Source organism: Fonsecaea nubica (genome assembly GCF_001646965.1).
Source record: "Fonsecaea nubica strain CBS 269.64 chromosome Unknown Scaff32, whole genome shotgun sequence".
In the NCBI taxonomy this organism is placed as follows: domain Eukaryota; kingdom Fungi; phylum Ascomycota; class Eurotiomycetes; order Chaetothyriales; family Herpotrichiellaceae; genus Fonsecaea; species Fonsecaea nubica.
In genome coordinates this window covers 97,413-110,662 of record NW_019173705.1, presented here as the reverse complement: position 1 = coordinate 110,662, position 13,250 = coordinate 97,413, and the positions used below count along the sequence as shown (strand labels likewise).

Below are 13,250 nucleotides of genomic sequence, written 5' to 3'. Positions count from 1 at the left end.
TCTGGTCGAACTGCGGACTCTCTTTGTGAAGTCCATGTCAGCCTAATCAGGATCCAGTTTGTCATCACGGGAAATGCCTTGCCTGTTGGGCGGGTCTGATATGACGGATTTTCCAACCAGGCATTATTGATTCACACCATGGCGCCTGAGAGACCACTTCCTGTGGAAAGCCTATTGCCTTTCCATCAAAACCGCTCCCCTGAAACACGGGCCATTCTCCAAGATGCCCAACTTCAAGACTCAACCAGCCATAGCCAGTCCCCAGAAAGTCTGGAGGAAGATGAAGGTTCAGGCACCGAAAAACCCAAGCGGCAGAAGAGGTCACGTGCGTGTATCGCTTGCAGAAGCATGAAAATCAGGTGTCTGCCCGTCGAGGGCCAAGATGCCTGTAATGCGTGCGCCAAAGTCAACCGGGAATGTATCATGCCAGGTCCCCCGCGGAAAAGACAGAAGACGGTCCACAAGGTCGCCGAATTGGAGAAGAAAATCAATGCCTTGACTAACGCTTTACTGGCCAAACAACAAGCGACGGATGGCGGCAAGCCTGAGGATGAGTCGCCGCCCAAAGATGCCCCTACCAGTGCCAGCTCAGAACCCGCCAAAACTGATGACACGTCTAATACCAGCTTGGACTCTTATCCGCACAATCCCGTGGAAAAGGCATTTGTGCCGACCACTCAACCAGAGTTTAATAGAGGTTGTAACCCGGTGCAAGTCGATGGTATCGCTAAAGACGAGTACGTCGACGTCATTGACCGTGGCGACTTGAGCATGGAGAGTGCGACAGCAATGTTCAATCACTGGATGAAGGAAATGTGCTCTTCTTGTCCATACGTCGTTTTTCCGCCAGACACGGACCCCGAACACATTCGGAGGGCCCGTCCTATCACGTTTTTAACCATTTTGGCAATAGCAAGCCCTGTCGTGCAACCGTCGGCCCAGGCAGCGCTCACCATCGAGATCAATCGGCAGATTGCAGAACGAGTGCTCTTCCATGGTGACAAATCTTTGGACATAATCCAGGCCGTGCTGCTAAACTCTCAATACTACGTTAGGCCGCGCACGGCGAGGGATCTTGCCTTTAACCAAAACATCCAAGCCGCCATTTCCATGTCTCTGGAGTTAGGAATCGGCAAGAGGTCAAAGCTGAAAAGGACTACACAAGAAGAGGTTGAACTGGCCCGCACATGGCTGGCGTGCTACCAGGCTAACATCAGGTTCGCTAAGCTCTTACTGTGTGACCGCGACTGTGCTGATCATTCCAACTTAGTGTCACGACACTCCTTCGTCTCCCGACCCTCATCAGGTTCGGCCCACGTATAGAAGAGTGCCTGGAGATACTCCGAACCAGCCCTCATGCTGCTCCGAGCGACAAATTCCTGTGCAGCAACGTGGGACTGGCGCGTCTTGCGGAGGAAGTTTCAGCGGCTTTCCATATGGACGATCCCGGTGCCGATCTCAATTTTATGGAGCCAAGGGTGCAGTATCAGCTAAAGTGCTTTGAACGGCAGCTACAACAATGGGAGCAGAGTGTCGACGTCTCGGTGGATCAGCGTAAGTCTCCTCATTGCGGTACAGCTGTTTGACAGGGGGCTGACTTGTGACAAGGACTTGCGCAACACCAAGCTGCTTGCCTCAACTTGTATATTCACGAGATCGCGATCCACTACGACCACAATGTCGATGACTTCCGTCCGGGAGTGTCTCAGTTGGAGCAGCGCAGAGCTCCGGATTTCGTGACATCTGCTCACATTGAGGCCCTGTCGACACTGCTGGAAAGTAGCCAGCGAGTCCTGGATGTCTACCTCTCGCTCGAGGTTAAATGTGCTCGAAACCTGTCCAATATCTACATTGTCTGGAATGCATATGCCGTGGTGGTCCTGATCAAGCTGCACTGGATTTTCAGCTCGTCAGAGTCCAAGTTTGGCTCGATCTTTGTCCCTGACTTGAAGACGGGCTATTATCTGGATGCCATTATCCACCGACTGGGCGAGGTGTCAGCTGGCGGCATGAACCCCTGCGCGGAAGCCTTTGGGTTCGTCTTCATGAAGCTCAAGATCTGGCACATGCATCGATCTGGACAGCTCTCGGACGATGAACAAGGCCAAGATGACCAGACACGACGGCAACGAGCGTCCAGCATCCTGCGGCAGGATCCTGCGAGCATTATTGCCTCTGTAAAACGGATGCCATACCCTGGGCCTGAAAACATAGCGAGCGCGCCACCAGCCAGGCCTTATACACCTGCTCTGCTTCCTGGAGGTGGTTGGTCGAATGTAGACAAATTCGGTGCGAACTTGAATGCCGCGTACGACGCTGCCAGTTACGGAAACACCAACTGGGACCAGTTCAACTTCAGCACTCAGGAGCTGGACATGTTTGATGTGTACATGAATAACAGTGGATGGATGGGGTATCTGCTTTAATCGACGGCTCATTACTACCACTCCCAAAATTCGCATTCCCAAAACTAGACACGCAAATGTTGACAAAATTCAACTCCACCCAATAACCCCCTCTCCCAGAAGCTTTCTCCTCCGACCATCGACGATGGATACTGTGCGGCCCACGACACCGTCCCCGCCGACACCGAGGTTGAGCCTCAGATCACCTGTCTTTGAAGCGCTGACCATGTCGACAAAGAACGAATACAAGACGGGATTGGACGGGTCATATTCGTCCTCGGAATCCGAGTCGGCAGCGGAATGTGACGAAGTTGAGAGAGGTTGACCATATTTGCTAGGTGAGATGTCAGCGGATACAGCACAGCATAACAGGGACAGGGACTGAAGCGGCAATTCGACTCACTGTATCCTCACGTTCAAGAGAGCGTCGGGCCCGCAAAGTTCGGAGGCGTTACTAGCTGCACATTGGAGAGTGGTCGTGGTCGCTCCTGGCGCTCGATTCGACAGTTTCAGTCGTCCCCGAAAGGATGATTGTGGGTTAGGGTGGATGATGGCGATGAGGTCGCCGGACTCGGGAGCGGGAGGGAGATGAGAATCGCCACACATGGTTTTTGGGCGTGATTGAGATGGAATCAGGCGTGACGGTTGGGAGGAAAAGCTATGGTTTGTTGTATGAGTACAAGACGTGATGTTATGATGGATATTCATTCAGGACCATGCGACATGCGACCTGCGACGGGCATCTTGTCTTCATATACTCTCTCCCCTTGGGGGAAAACACGGGACGGAGATGGCATTGTTTACGAGGAATAACCTGCTCAAGATCTCCAATCAATCAATCACTTACACACTCAACTTACTCGCTCAATCCGATCCATTCCAGCCCTTTCCCTCCTCGAAGGAGAAAAAGAGCAAGATTGAGCAAGATATCATACCCATGCCACAGTGCCTAGCCTCGTCCTCATCTCCCTCGACGTCCCCGCAGTTGGGTTTGGGGGAGGAGGTGAGCATGTTTTGGGTTTTTGTCTAATAAAATATTGTGGCTGAGAAAAGAGCTAAGAAGGGAGGGGGTGGATGGACATTCTTGAGGGAGTGACGATGAGGCTTGAGGCTCAGGCCGAGGCTGGGGGGGGAAGTGAATGAGCAGGTTTTTTTCTAAAATTAATTAAATTGGAGGACAGGTCTTGGGGTGCCTCGTGGGAGGGGCCCAAGCCCGCCCGGATGGAGTTCCAGGAGTGCCTAGAGGTACGAGGTACTCACGTGTAACCTAGGTGGTTTCTCCAGGGAGCCTCAAGAGCCCCGAAGTTAGGCTGGGCATGGCTAAAGGTCGTGAGCTTGGACAGTCCGGCGGCAGCCTTACCTAACCAGGTACTGTTGGCATCATCACCTGAAGAATTCCTTGGGCTCCGCATGACACCAGACCCCAAGTGAATACTCGGTACAGCAACGCATCACGGCTTGGCTCCCGAATGCTTGTGTGCCAGTTACCATCTACTTGCACATCCTGTCTGCCTGTCAACCTGACCAATGCTCTCTCCCAACCATCCTGAAACCAACCACAGCGTCACTCCCTCCATCACCATCATCACATCAATCCATCGCCACAGCCAACGCGCCCGCCACCGTCCCCAACACCAACACCCAGGTCCTCACATAATTGTGCCACTGCCACCGCTTGATGGTCTCGGCGGTGCTCATCTTCCCGTCTCGGTCGATGCTGCGTTTCTCGTTAAAGGCGTATGTTAGTGCCATCTCTCCACCACCGGGCCCGGCCAGACGATCTGCTTTTCGCGACAGGGCGCCGTTGGTCCGACGCAGAAAGGTCAGGGCGTAGGGAACCCCAGAGGCACTGGCCGATGCGGCAAGGATGTAGAGATATCGAAGGAGAGATCCCTCGGGGGCTATACGCACTCTTCGGATCAGCAAATCCACGACAAGGACCGCCTCCACCTCGGGATGAAATGAAACCCTCTTACCGTGATATGCCAGGAACCCAAAGGACAAGCCGTTGATGACGCACATGGGTCTAGAGATCTGCCATCCAGCACAGCGCGTCAGAAAGGAAGAACCATCACCAGTTTCTAACTCGGATCGCGAAAAAGGACCAGGTTAACTGACATGGAACCCCATGAGATACTGGTAGCGCCATTCTCGCGCGGCCAGGGCGTCCGGGGCAAACAGAATCGCCGGCACGGCAGCATGGGACAGGGCCCAGGTGTATCCTGAAATGGACGACCGTCGGTCAGTCAGCGTCCAATCATTCATCCCAAAACAGATATGGGCAGGCAGAGAGCCGTGGAAAGAAAGGAGAGTGGGTAAAGAAGACAGACCTGCAAATATGCCTGACGAGGCCAAACCACAGACTTTGGCGAGCGCAACGACGTCCATCGTGTCGTCTGGGGTTGAGATGAAGTGAGTTGAGCTGAGACGAGCGGAATTCCTCCTCCGACACCAGGGGTATGGCTTTTTCGATCGATCTTCAGCGGTAAGGTTGGCTCCCCGTCGAATGGATTTTATATTTCTTTCCCACGATGTTACTTGTCGTTATCACCCCCCCAAAACCAGGGTAAGGGGTTATTATCACCTGACAAGCGCGAAGTACTTGGTACCTAAGGTAGGTAGGGGGGTTCAGTTTCGGTCTGGCACAGGCACTATTATCCACGAATGCAGGGCAAACACAAAAGGAGGGAAATGCGCCCCCCTTTCCCGCCTTGGGGTACCGACCGAGTCATGTTTTGATTGAACCCTGCGTCCACCATTATTACGAGGTACCACTAGGTATCACGCATTCGCGGACACGGGCACAGAGCAGGGCGTCAGATCAGCGCTAGTCGGCGCCGGATACGAGTTTGCGCGGTGCGTGGGTTTAGGCGAGACGGGCACGCTTCCTTCTCTGGCCCCCAGCTCCAGCCAGGAGGAATGGTGGACGATAGGCGATGGGCGATGGATGAGGGATCAGGACTTGGGGGCGCAAAATGTTAATTACTATTTGATCAAATACTCGGATCCTCGTAGGAATCACCCTCACCTTACCTGTCAAGCTCGCTGACCAGATTCGTGTGTTCTCTGTGTCTCTTTGTTACGAAGGCTTCCAATGATTACCATATCAATCAGTACTTGTACTCATTCGTACGAGGTATTATCTGCGTGTCCGCTAGACAAAATCAAGACGGGCTGCGCATCGAGGATAATACGGGGTACATAACTTAGTACATGTTGATTTTATGCCCATGTTGCGCGCCTATCATCGTCCGGCATCCATCATCGTCGTCATCACCACCACCACCACCTTCTTTTAGCGATCCATCTCCCTGCTACCCACCACATACGTTACTACTACCACTACCACTACGATGCCATGTTCCAACAGTATGTACGAGGTAGTACCGCGTAATAGTCTACGGACTCACAGACGCACGCCTAACTACCGATAACCGCATTTACTACTTTGAGATTTAGGAGTTTCTCCCCTCACACCAGACCAGACCAGACCAGACCCAGAGAGGGAATCAATCCGGGGGGAAGGGTTTCCACGCGCGCGCGCAAGAACGAGCCATGTTTGGCACATACGCCAGACACAGACACAGAAGACACGCGAGGTGTGTGCTCGATGTGTACGAGTATGTGTCTAACATTTACTGTAGCTAACGAGCCAACGAGCCAAAGAGCTAAATATGCATGTGTGGTCATGGACCATGGCTTCATGGACTCACGGTATGCTCACGGTCGGTAGCCACGTCGCTCAGTCCAGCCCAGCCCAGCCCAGGTACTACAGTAGTACTACAGTAGTAATAGTACCTCCTCCTCCTCCGTAGATGCTGCTCTTGCATTTCATTCCTTGAGCATATATACACCTGTGTACATCGTCCAGCGTTATGTATGTGTGATATGTACTATGAAATAATCAATAATCCCAGAAATCCCTCGCCTTCTATTCGACCTGTTGACTTTTGACTCTTTTGGGTTGCGCCATTGCCCTCTCAAACTCCGCGCGGAATATATATACCTCGTATATACCTTGTCTACCTCGTGTCTACCTCGTCTCTGGAGATATATACACAATCCTATGTTATGCTAAGCTATGCATGTGAGATATGAGTTGTGAGATGGGTTTTGCTGGATGGCCGAACCAAGGTATATAGGTAGGTAGGTGGGCTAGGTAGCCGGCCCTGTCCCGAGACAGCGTGGGTGAGTGGGTGGTTGGATGCAAGGCAAGGTGTCTGCTGTCTGCCAACTCCTGCACGTTTCCCGCCCATCTGGTTTCGACATCTCCCTCGTTCTCGTCAGGAGGTTGAAAAGCCGTCGAATCCAGTCCATCTCTTCCTTCCTGGACAGTTCACCACCGTATCCTCCGCCGCCACTTCTGCAGCGGCGTCTCACCACCCGTGTCTCCCCTGCGGTCCTGAACCCCCGAGTCGACACCACCCTCGCTCCCCGCCAGGTTGTGCTTGTCGCTCAACTGCAGATTGGGCAGGAACCAGACCATGACCATGGGGACCGCGGACGCGACCAGCGCGGCGATGGTCATGAAGCGCAGAATGTCCGAGTATGCGTGGTTGACGGCGTTGCGCTGCGCGGTGCCCGTCTCGGGCAGCACGACCGCCGTGATGGAGTCGTAGACGCGGTTGATGGCCGCGGGGTCCGTGTCGGGATCCATCCAGAAGCGCAGCCGGCCCTTGAACAGGCTCGTGTAGATGGTCCCCGCGATGGCGGAGCCCGTGCTGTTGCCCAGGTAGATGCACAGGAGCTCGAGGGCGGTCGAGTGCGCGAGGTCCGCCCGGGGCACGACGACCTGCGCGACGACAATCACCACGGTCCCGACGGCGCCGCTGCCCGCGCCCTGGACGACCTGCATGGCGATAATCTCGGCGAGCGAGTTGTCGGCGCCGCGCAGCCGCATCATGAACCCGTACCCGATCAGCCGGACCACGACGCCGATGAGGAGGAGCCACTTGTACCGCCGCGACCGGTACATGAGGAAGCCCGTGCCCAGGCCCGTCAGCACCTGGACGCACCCGGCCGTGTAGGTCAGGAAGGTCGCGTCGCGCGGGTCCAGCCCGTGCACCACCGTCGCCCACGCGTACAGGTACGTGTGCGTGACGCTGTAGGCGAAGGCGTCGAGAAATCCGATCGCAAACGCCAGCGTCACCGAGATGTTCTTGAACAGCCGCGGCGGCATCGCCGGTTTCGTGGCGAACCGCGACTCGTACACCCCCAACCCGACCAGGCACAGCACGCCCAGGACGATCAGCGTCGGCACCCACGGCGCGCGCCAGCTGCCGTTGGCGTTGCCGGCCAGCGCCACGGGGAGCAAGATCATGGCGCACCCGCCGCTGAGGAGGAGCATCCCGCCCAGGTCGATCTGCGCGGCGAACCCGCGGATGGTGGTCTTTGTGTGCACTCTTGCGGCGCCGCCGCGCACCCGCTCCAGCCGGCGCTGGAACCCGAGCAGCGGCACGATGACGCTGAGCGAGCACACGGGCATGATGATGGCGAACATGCCAATGCCCCAGCGCCAGCCGATGGTGGCGAGGGCGCCGTCGACGATGAAGGCCGAGCACCACGGCACGATCATAAAGGGCAGGCTGACCAGGGCGTTGGCCAGGCCGCGCCACCGCGACGACGTGATGTCCGCCACGATGATCTGGTTGAGGATCTGCATCCCCGTCTGCCCGACGCTGTAGACAATGTACCCCCCGATGTACTGGCCGAAGGAGCGCGCCGACGCGCACAGGATGTACGACACGACGTAGCACGCGATGACGGCCCCGTACGTCTCGGCCCGCCCGACCACGTCCGAGATCTTTGCCAGCGGCGGCTTGAGCACCGCCGCCACGATGGTGCCCACCGTCATCAGCGCCCCGAGGAGCGCGATCTCGCCAAAGTCCGACGCCGCGTAGTTCTGGTAGTTGTAGATGGTCGTGTAGTCGAGTTCACTGTCGCGAGCCCAAAACTCAGCAAAATGTGCTGCCGCACATGGTCAGTCTCTAATGGGATCTAGGTCATCTTACAAGATGGTCCACATGAGTGCGATGCTGTTTGGTTCCGCCATCTGTTAGCCGGGTAAAAGGCACGTTTAGGTTAAGGTGAGGTGCCCCTGTTCAAGCACGCAGGCAGATGGGTGAGAAGAGGGAGGGACATACCCAATCCACATCCACGTTCTCCCATGTTTTCCCCAGGCTGCGTTCAGGGCTTTCTGGTTCTCCTCCTCCGATTCCGAGTCCGTTCGGGACCGGGCGATTTCTTCAGCCGTCTCATTCTTCTCCTCGTCAACGATGGTAGTGTCACTGCTCGCGGGTGATGTGCTGTCGTGGGAGGAAGGGGATATGGCTTGGGCCGACGGTGGCTTTTGGTCCGAGGGCATCACTTCTTCTAGAGGAGGAGGAGGAGGGTGCGGACCAGCACGGCGAAAGAATCGACAACAACAATCAGACAATAGGAGAGACAACAGGGACAAACACAGGAATAACGAAAATAAAAACCCAGCGAGAACAGAGGGACCTCCCCGAGTAGATGTGATGCCCCCTCCATCGGGGAGTAAGGTCGATCCATGATACCCATATACAACCCAGCTGAAGCGTAGTCAAGTCGTCACCCACAATGCAACGACACGATCAGCACGCAGGAAAAATTCTGTCGCCCCTGCTGCTCGATTGACAGTGTTAAGGACAGGCCAATGTACCAAGAACACCCACTGGTGGGGCAAAGTCTCTCTGCTATACCCAAGGATGAAGGAGGGGGAAACAAATGATGAAGAACAAGACAATCCACCAGGGGGGAACAGCGATGTCGGAAAGCATTAGATGTGTGCAAGCCAAAGCATACGAATCCGCAAGTGGATTCGGACGTCGTTACCAAAAGGGACGTGAGAGGGTTTTCGATGATGCCACAAGGGGGACCCCAGACTGGACTCGGAGCATTTTTGATAATCTCATCAGATAATTTTCATCTAATCAAGATAAGATGATCGCGATGACTTTTCGTGTCGTGGGCTTGTCGAGGTGCTGATCGGTCTTGGGTGTGCAGGGACCTGGGTCGCTATACACCTGCAATCCCAGACAAAAGCCAATGGCACCAGACGGCGCAACATTGGCATGTCATCATCCATGCAGTAGGCCCAGTTCTCCTGTGGGACCACCCAAGCCCCGAAAAGAGGAACGGGCCATCGATCATTCGAAGAGGCATGTCGGGGCCAGACAACGCACGCCGAGATCCCTGCAGAAAGATTTGTGTGGCGGTATACAAGGAAAAGATGGAGAGAAAGTGGAGGTGGTGGAGTGTACGTCCTATACATACAACACAAAAGGCGGAGGAATGACCAGAGAAAGAGGAGAAGAAAAAAAAAAAGAGAGTAGCAATCCAAGAGAAGCCGAGACGTCGATCAGAGGCTCGATATCCACAAAATGTCCGCAAATGACGCCATTTCAAGGGCTCGTCTCTACCGCTAACGTGTTGTGATCAGAAACGTCAGAAACGTTGCATGCACTTTTGTCGTGCTGAGGTTGTCCCTCAAGACCCTTTCCTAGAGACCGAGTCGTTCACATGCCCGACGTACTGATGCCGGAGTAGTGGTTAATCCACGCGAAAATCTCCCGGTGCCAAACGAGGCTGTTCTCTCGGTTGAGGACCCTAAACCGAATGGTCAGCCTGCCATGCAATCACTCTACAACAGAGTCCTCACCAATGATTCTCATCAGGGAAGCTCAGAAACTTGCTCGGAACGCCCCTCTCCTGCAACAGGTTGAAGAGCGTGATCCCTTCGGCGATGGGCAGTCGGTAGTCCAGCTCATTGTGCACCACAAAATGTGGCGTCGCCCACTTGTCGACGTGGTTGATGGGATTCCACTCATCATATTCATTTCGGTTGGCCCACAGAGTGCCATTCATCTGTTTTGCGGTGAGCGTGAGCCACAGTCTTCGAGGGCGGTGCAAAACCTACATCATGTTGCATAAACCACAGCTCTTCAGTCGAGTAGGAAGCGACCGTATTGACCATCCCGTCATGCGTAACGAGGGCTTTGAATCTCCTGCCAAGCTCATGACCTTGGATCCAGTTTGTCATGTAGCCGCCGTACGACGCCCCGGCTTCGATTCCATTCTGGGTGTCGATATATTCAAATGTGCTGTTGACGTGCTCCCACACAGCAACGAGGTCCTCATACGGGAGACTGCCCCAATTTCCTTGGATTGCATCCTGCAAAGCCATTCCCCAGCCAGTGCTTCCGGTCGGATTCGGCGCCACGACCACATAGCCTTGGTCCGCCCACACCTTGAAATTCCATCTGGTGCTCCAAGAGTTGTAGTGCCCACCTTGTGGACCGCCATGGACAATGAATGCCAAGGGGTATTTCCTGCTCCGATTAAACCCTTCCGGGTAGATAACCCAGCTCTGTACCCGGGTGAAGCTGCCCAGGGTGTAGAACTCCGAGACGTCCGTCGGCCCCAGGCCCGCGAGTTCGGGGTCGACCTGGTTTGACCGGAAGAGATCGGTAACAAGCCTGCCCCTGGGACCAATGATGTAGAAGTCACGGGAAGACCATATCTTGGAGTCTGACACCAAAAGGTTACCGTTCGGCAACACATAAAACGAAGCAACGACACCGGCATTGGTGATATTTGTGGGCTTAAACCCTGGTCCAGCCGTAAGCGGAACCTGGAACAAAGGTTCGTTACCCAGATCAGGTGCTGCGACAAAAAGGGAAGTGCCATCGGCAGACCATCTCAGTTGATCGGGAGTGCTATCCCAGTCCTCTGCTAGGCTGGTGATATTGAAATGACTGGTATTGACATTGGCGACGTAGATCTTGTTCTTGTCGGATTCATAGGAGATCCCGTCCATCTGGAAATATGCGATCTTGGTGCCATCGGGAGAAAACAGCGGCCTCGCTGAAGCCCCTTTGGCGTTTGGAGGTGTCGAACTTCCAGAAAAGGCATTGATCGGTACGGGCACAGATGAACCATTGTGAGGAACAAGATAGATCTGAGAGGATGTATAGTTTGACAACGGCAAATCAATGTTCTTCGTCAAGAAAGCGACCGTGGATCCGTCCGGCGTGATATCGTAGTCGCCGGAATCACCAAAAGGCTGGACGGGACTTTCAGCCCGAGTAACATTGGCAAGGCCGGTCACAAGGTTCTTCAGGCTTCCGCCCAGAGAATACCTATCGCCCCCAGTCAGCGTGCCAGCGAACACGGCGTTTCTCCTTTCAGTGAGCCAAGTGTCCCAATGGCGGACATAGATGCTCGTGTAGATTCTTGCTGAACTCAGGGGCTCTTCGGCCAGCTCCTCGTTGTAAGCTGTCCCATTTGGCCATGCCAGGCAACTCAAGAGGAAGTTGATGTTTCCGGAAGGGGTTACCACCGCCTTGAGCCCAGAATAGGGCGCTGGAAGTGATGCGATTAGATACCTATGAGTGTCAACCTAGTCATGATATCTCGTCAATGCAGACACACGCTTCATCGATGGCGTTGATATCACCAGCATACAGGCTGATGCCGCCATTGTCTTCTTCGTTGGTGCCGTTAATGTAGAGAATGCTCGTGTCGGACTGCCCAACCCAGACAATCTCCGAGATATCGGAACCGTTGTATAGTAGAGAAGTTTCACCAGTGGTGAGATTCATTAGCCGCCACACAGTCTCTGCCTCATGGGTCTCCCATGAATAGCTAGTTGCACTAAATACACCTAGTTCCTTTTGACAAGCATCAGCCTTGTGTTACCAATGTCAGGCTCGACTTACTCCTGACGGATTTGGGACCAATTCACCGCGTCGTGGCGCAGCGAGCATCTGTCTAAGAAGAAGTTTAGCAAAAAATACAGTCAGTTGGGTCCTGGGCAGGACCGACTCTGGCGTAATGGATAAGACAAATGGCAGAACAGCTATTGCTGTCGCCAGACTGCGTAGAACCAACATTTCCGAAACTTGTGTCGTAAAGAGCGGTGTTGTGTCCTCCTTTCTCTCGCGTGCGAGAACGTCAGGCTAAATGCAATACTTCAGGTGAAATGCAAGGTCGCTGCTTGATAAATGCATCAACCCATCCTCTTCATTCCCCCACCCGCGGTCCCCTGCCGCATCTACCCGAGCAATGAGCCATGTTGCATACGGCAGGCACCGATAGTACTTGGATTGTTCAGGAAGCAGGTCACTCGATAAGAAAGAGAGTTACATCAACAGTAGTCATGGAATGACAATTGGCGAGACATGGGCCTGTGTTCAAACCAGGGCCAGGAAGGATTCTGCAGGGATGGACCTTTTGGCACCCCGATTCCTTTGGAAGCCTTGTCACCTTCCTCATGTATATATGGGAGAGAAAAAAGATGGAGATCTTGTTCGCATCTGGTTTGGGGATATTAGCTTGGCTGTAACTGAAGCTAATGACGAGCTTCCTGCACAAGTATAGCCGTCACAACCATCAAGCTTTGGGTGGTACCAAGAGATCCCCAAGCCTTCCGGATCCCTTGGCTTTGATCTGGGCATTTGGGTGGTGCAGAGCAGAGTTGCATCGTGCGCTTATCGACCCGATTGTGTCTCCATGGCCAAGATTGGGATTTGGTGGGATTGAGTAGCAAACCTGTATCGAGTAGCCGAAAGACATATGAATCTCCCTCAAAGAGGAAGTTTCCAGCTGACGTGACGCAGGTTTCTGAAGACGAAATCGCTGGATCAAAGCAAGAGGGAGATAGTCAAGTGGATTCTCCGGATGGCTGGAAATGGAAAGCTTGAGGGAACCATCCGCCAAGGCTTGAAGGAGATCGACGCGCCAATGGCTTGGCATATTGAGTGTCTTGTCACGTGCTGTCACGTGATATACTGTTTCTGTCTTTAGATTTTCCGCTTCCGAGCC

At 54.2% G+C, this 13,250-nt stretch overlaps 4 protein-coding genes across 4 annotated transcripts; 1 reads left to right on the top strand and 3 right to left on the bottom strand.

Annotated features, from left to right (window-relative positions):
• Nucleotides 1-138: 138 nt before the first annotated feature.
• AYO20_05473 (hypothetical protein) lies at nt 139-2,426 on the top strand (the record flags this gene model as incomplete). Its single annotated transcript, XM_022643767.1, has 3 exons — nt 139-1,217; nt 1,271-1,554; nt 1,609-2,426. 3 exons carry the CDS (start codon nt 139-141, stop codon nt 2,424-2,426), a joined length of 2,181 nt encoding a protein of 726 aa, XP_022500231.1.
• Nucleotides 2,427-2,495: 69 nt separating this feature from the next.
• Nucleotides 2,496-3,011, bottom strand: AYO20_05472 (hypothetical protein; the record flags this gene model as incomplete). The annotated part of the gene is made up of 2 exons (XM_022643766.1): nt 2,496-2,739; nt 2,809-3,011. The coding sequence occupies 2 exons, from the start codon at nt 3,009-3,011 to the stop codon at nt 2,496-2,498; spliced, it is 447 nt and encodes a 148-aa protein (XP_022500230.1).
• A 984-nt stretch (nt 3,012-3,995) lies between these two features.
• AYO20_05471 (hypothetical protein) lies at nt 3,996-4,793 on the bottom strand (the record flags this gene model as incomplete). The annotated part of the gene is made up of 2 exons (XM_022643765.1): nt 3,996-4,439; nt 4,524-4,793. The coding sequence occupies 2 exons, from the start codon at nt 4,791-4,793 to the stop codon at nt 3,996-3,998; spliced, it is 714 nt and encodes a 237-aa protein (XP_022500229.1).
• Nucleotides 4,794-6,741: 1,948 nt separating this feature from the next.
• Nucleotides 6,742-12,028, bottom strand: AYO20_05470 (hypothetical protein; the record flags this gene model as incomplete). The annotated part of the gene is made up of 6 exons (XM_022643764.1): nt 6,742-8,341; nt 8,549-8,777; nt 9,961-10,034; nt 10,087-10,292; nt 10,345-11,812; nt 11,859-12,028. 6 exons carry the CDS (start codon nt 12,026-12,028, stop codon nt 6,742-6,744), a joined length of 3,747 nt encoding a protein of 1,248 aa, XP_022500228.1.
• Nucleotides 12,029-13,250: the final 1,222 nt, after the last annotated feature.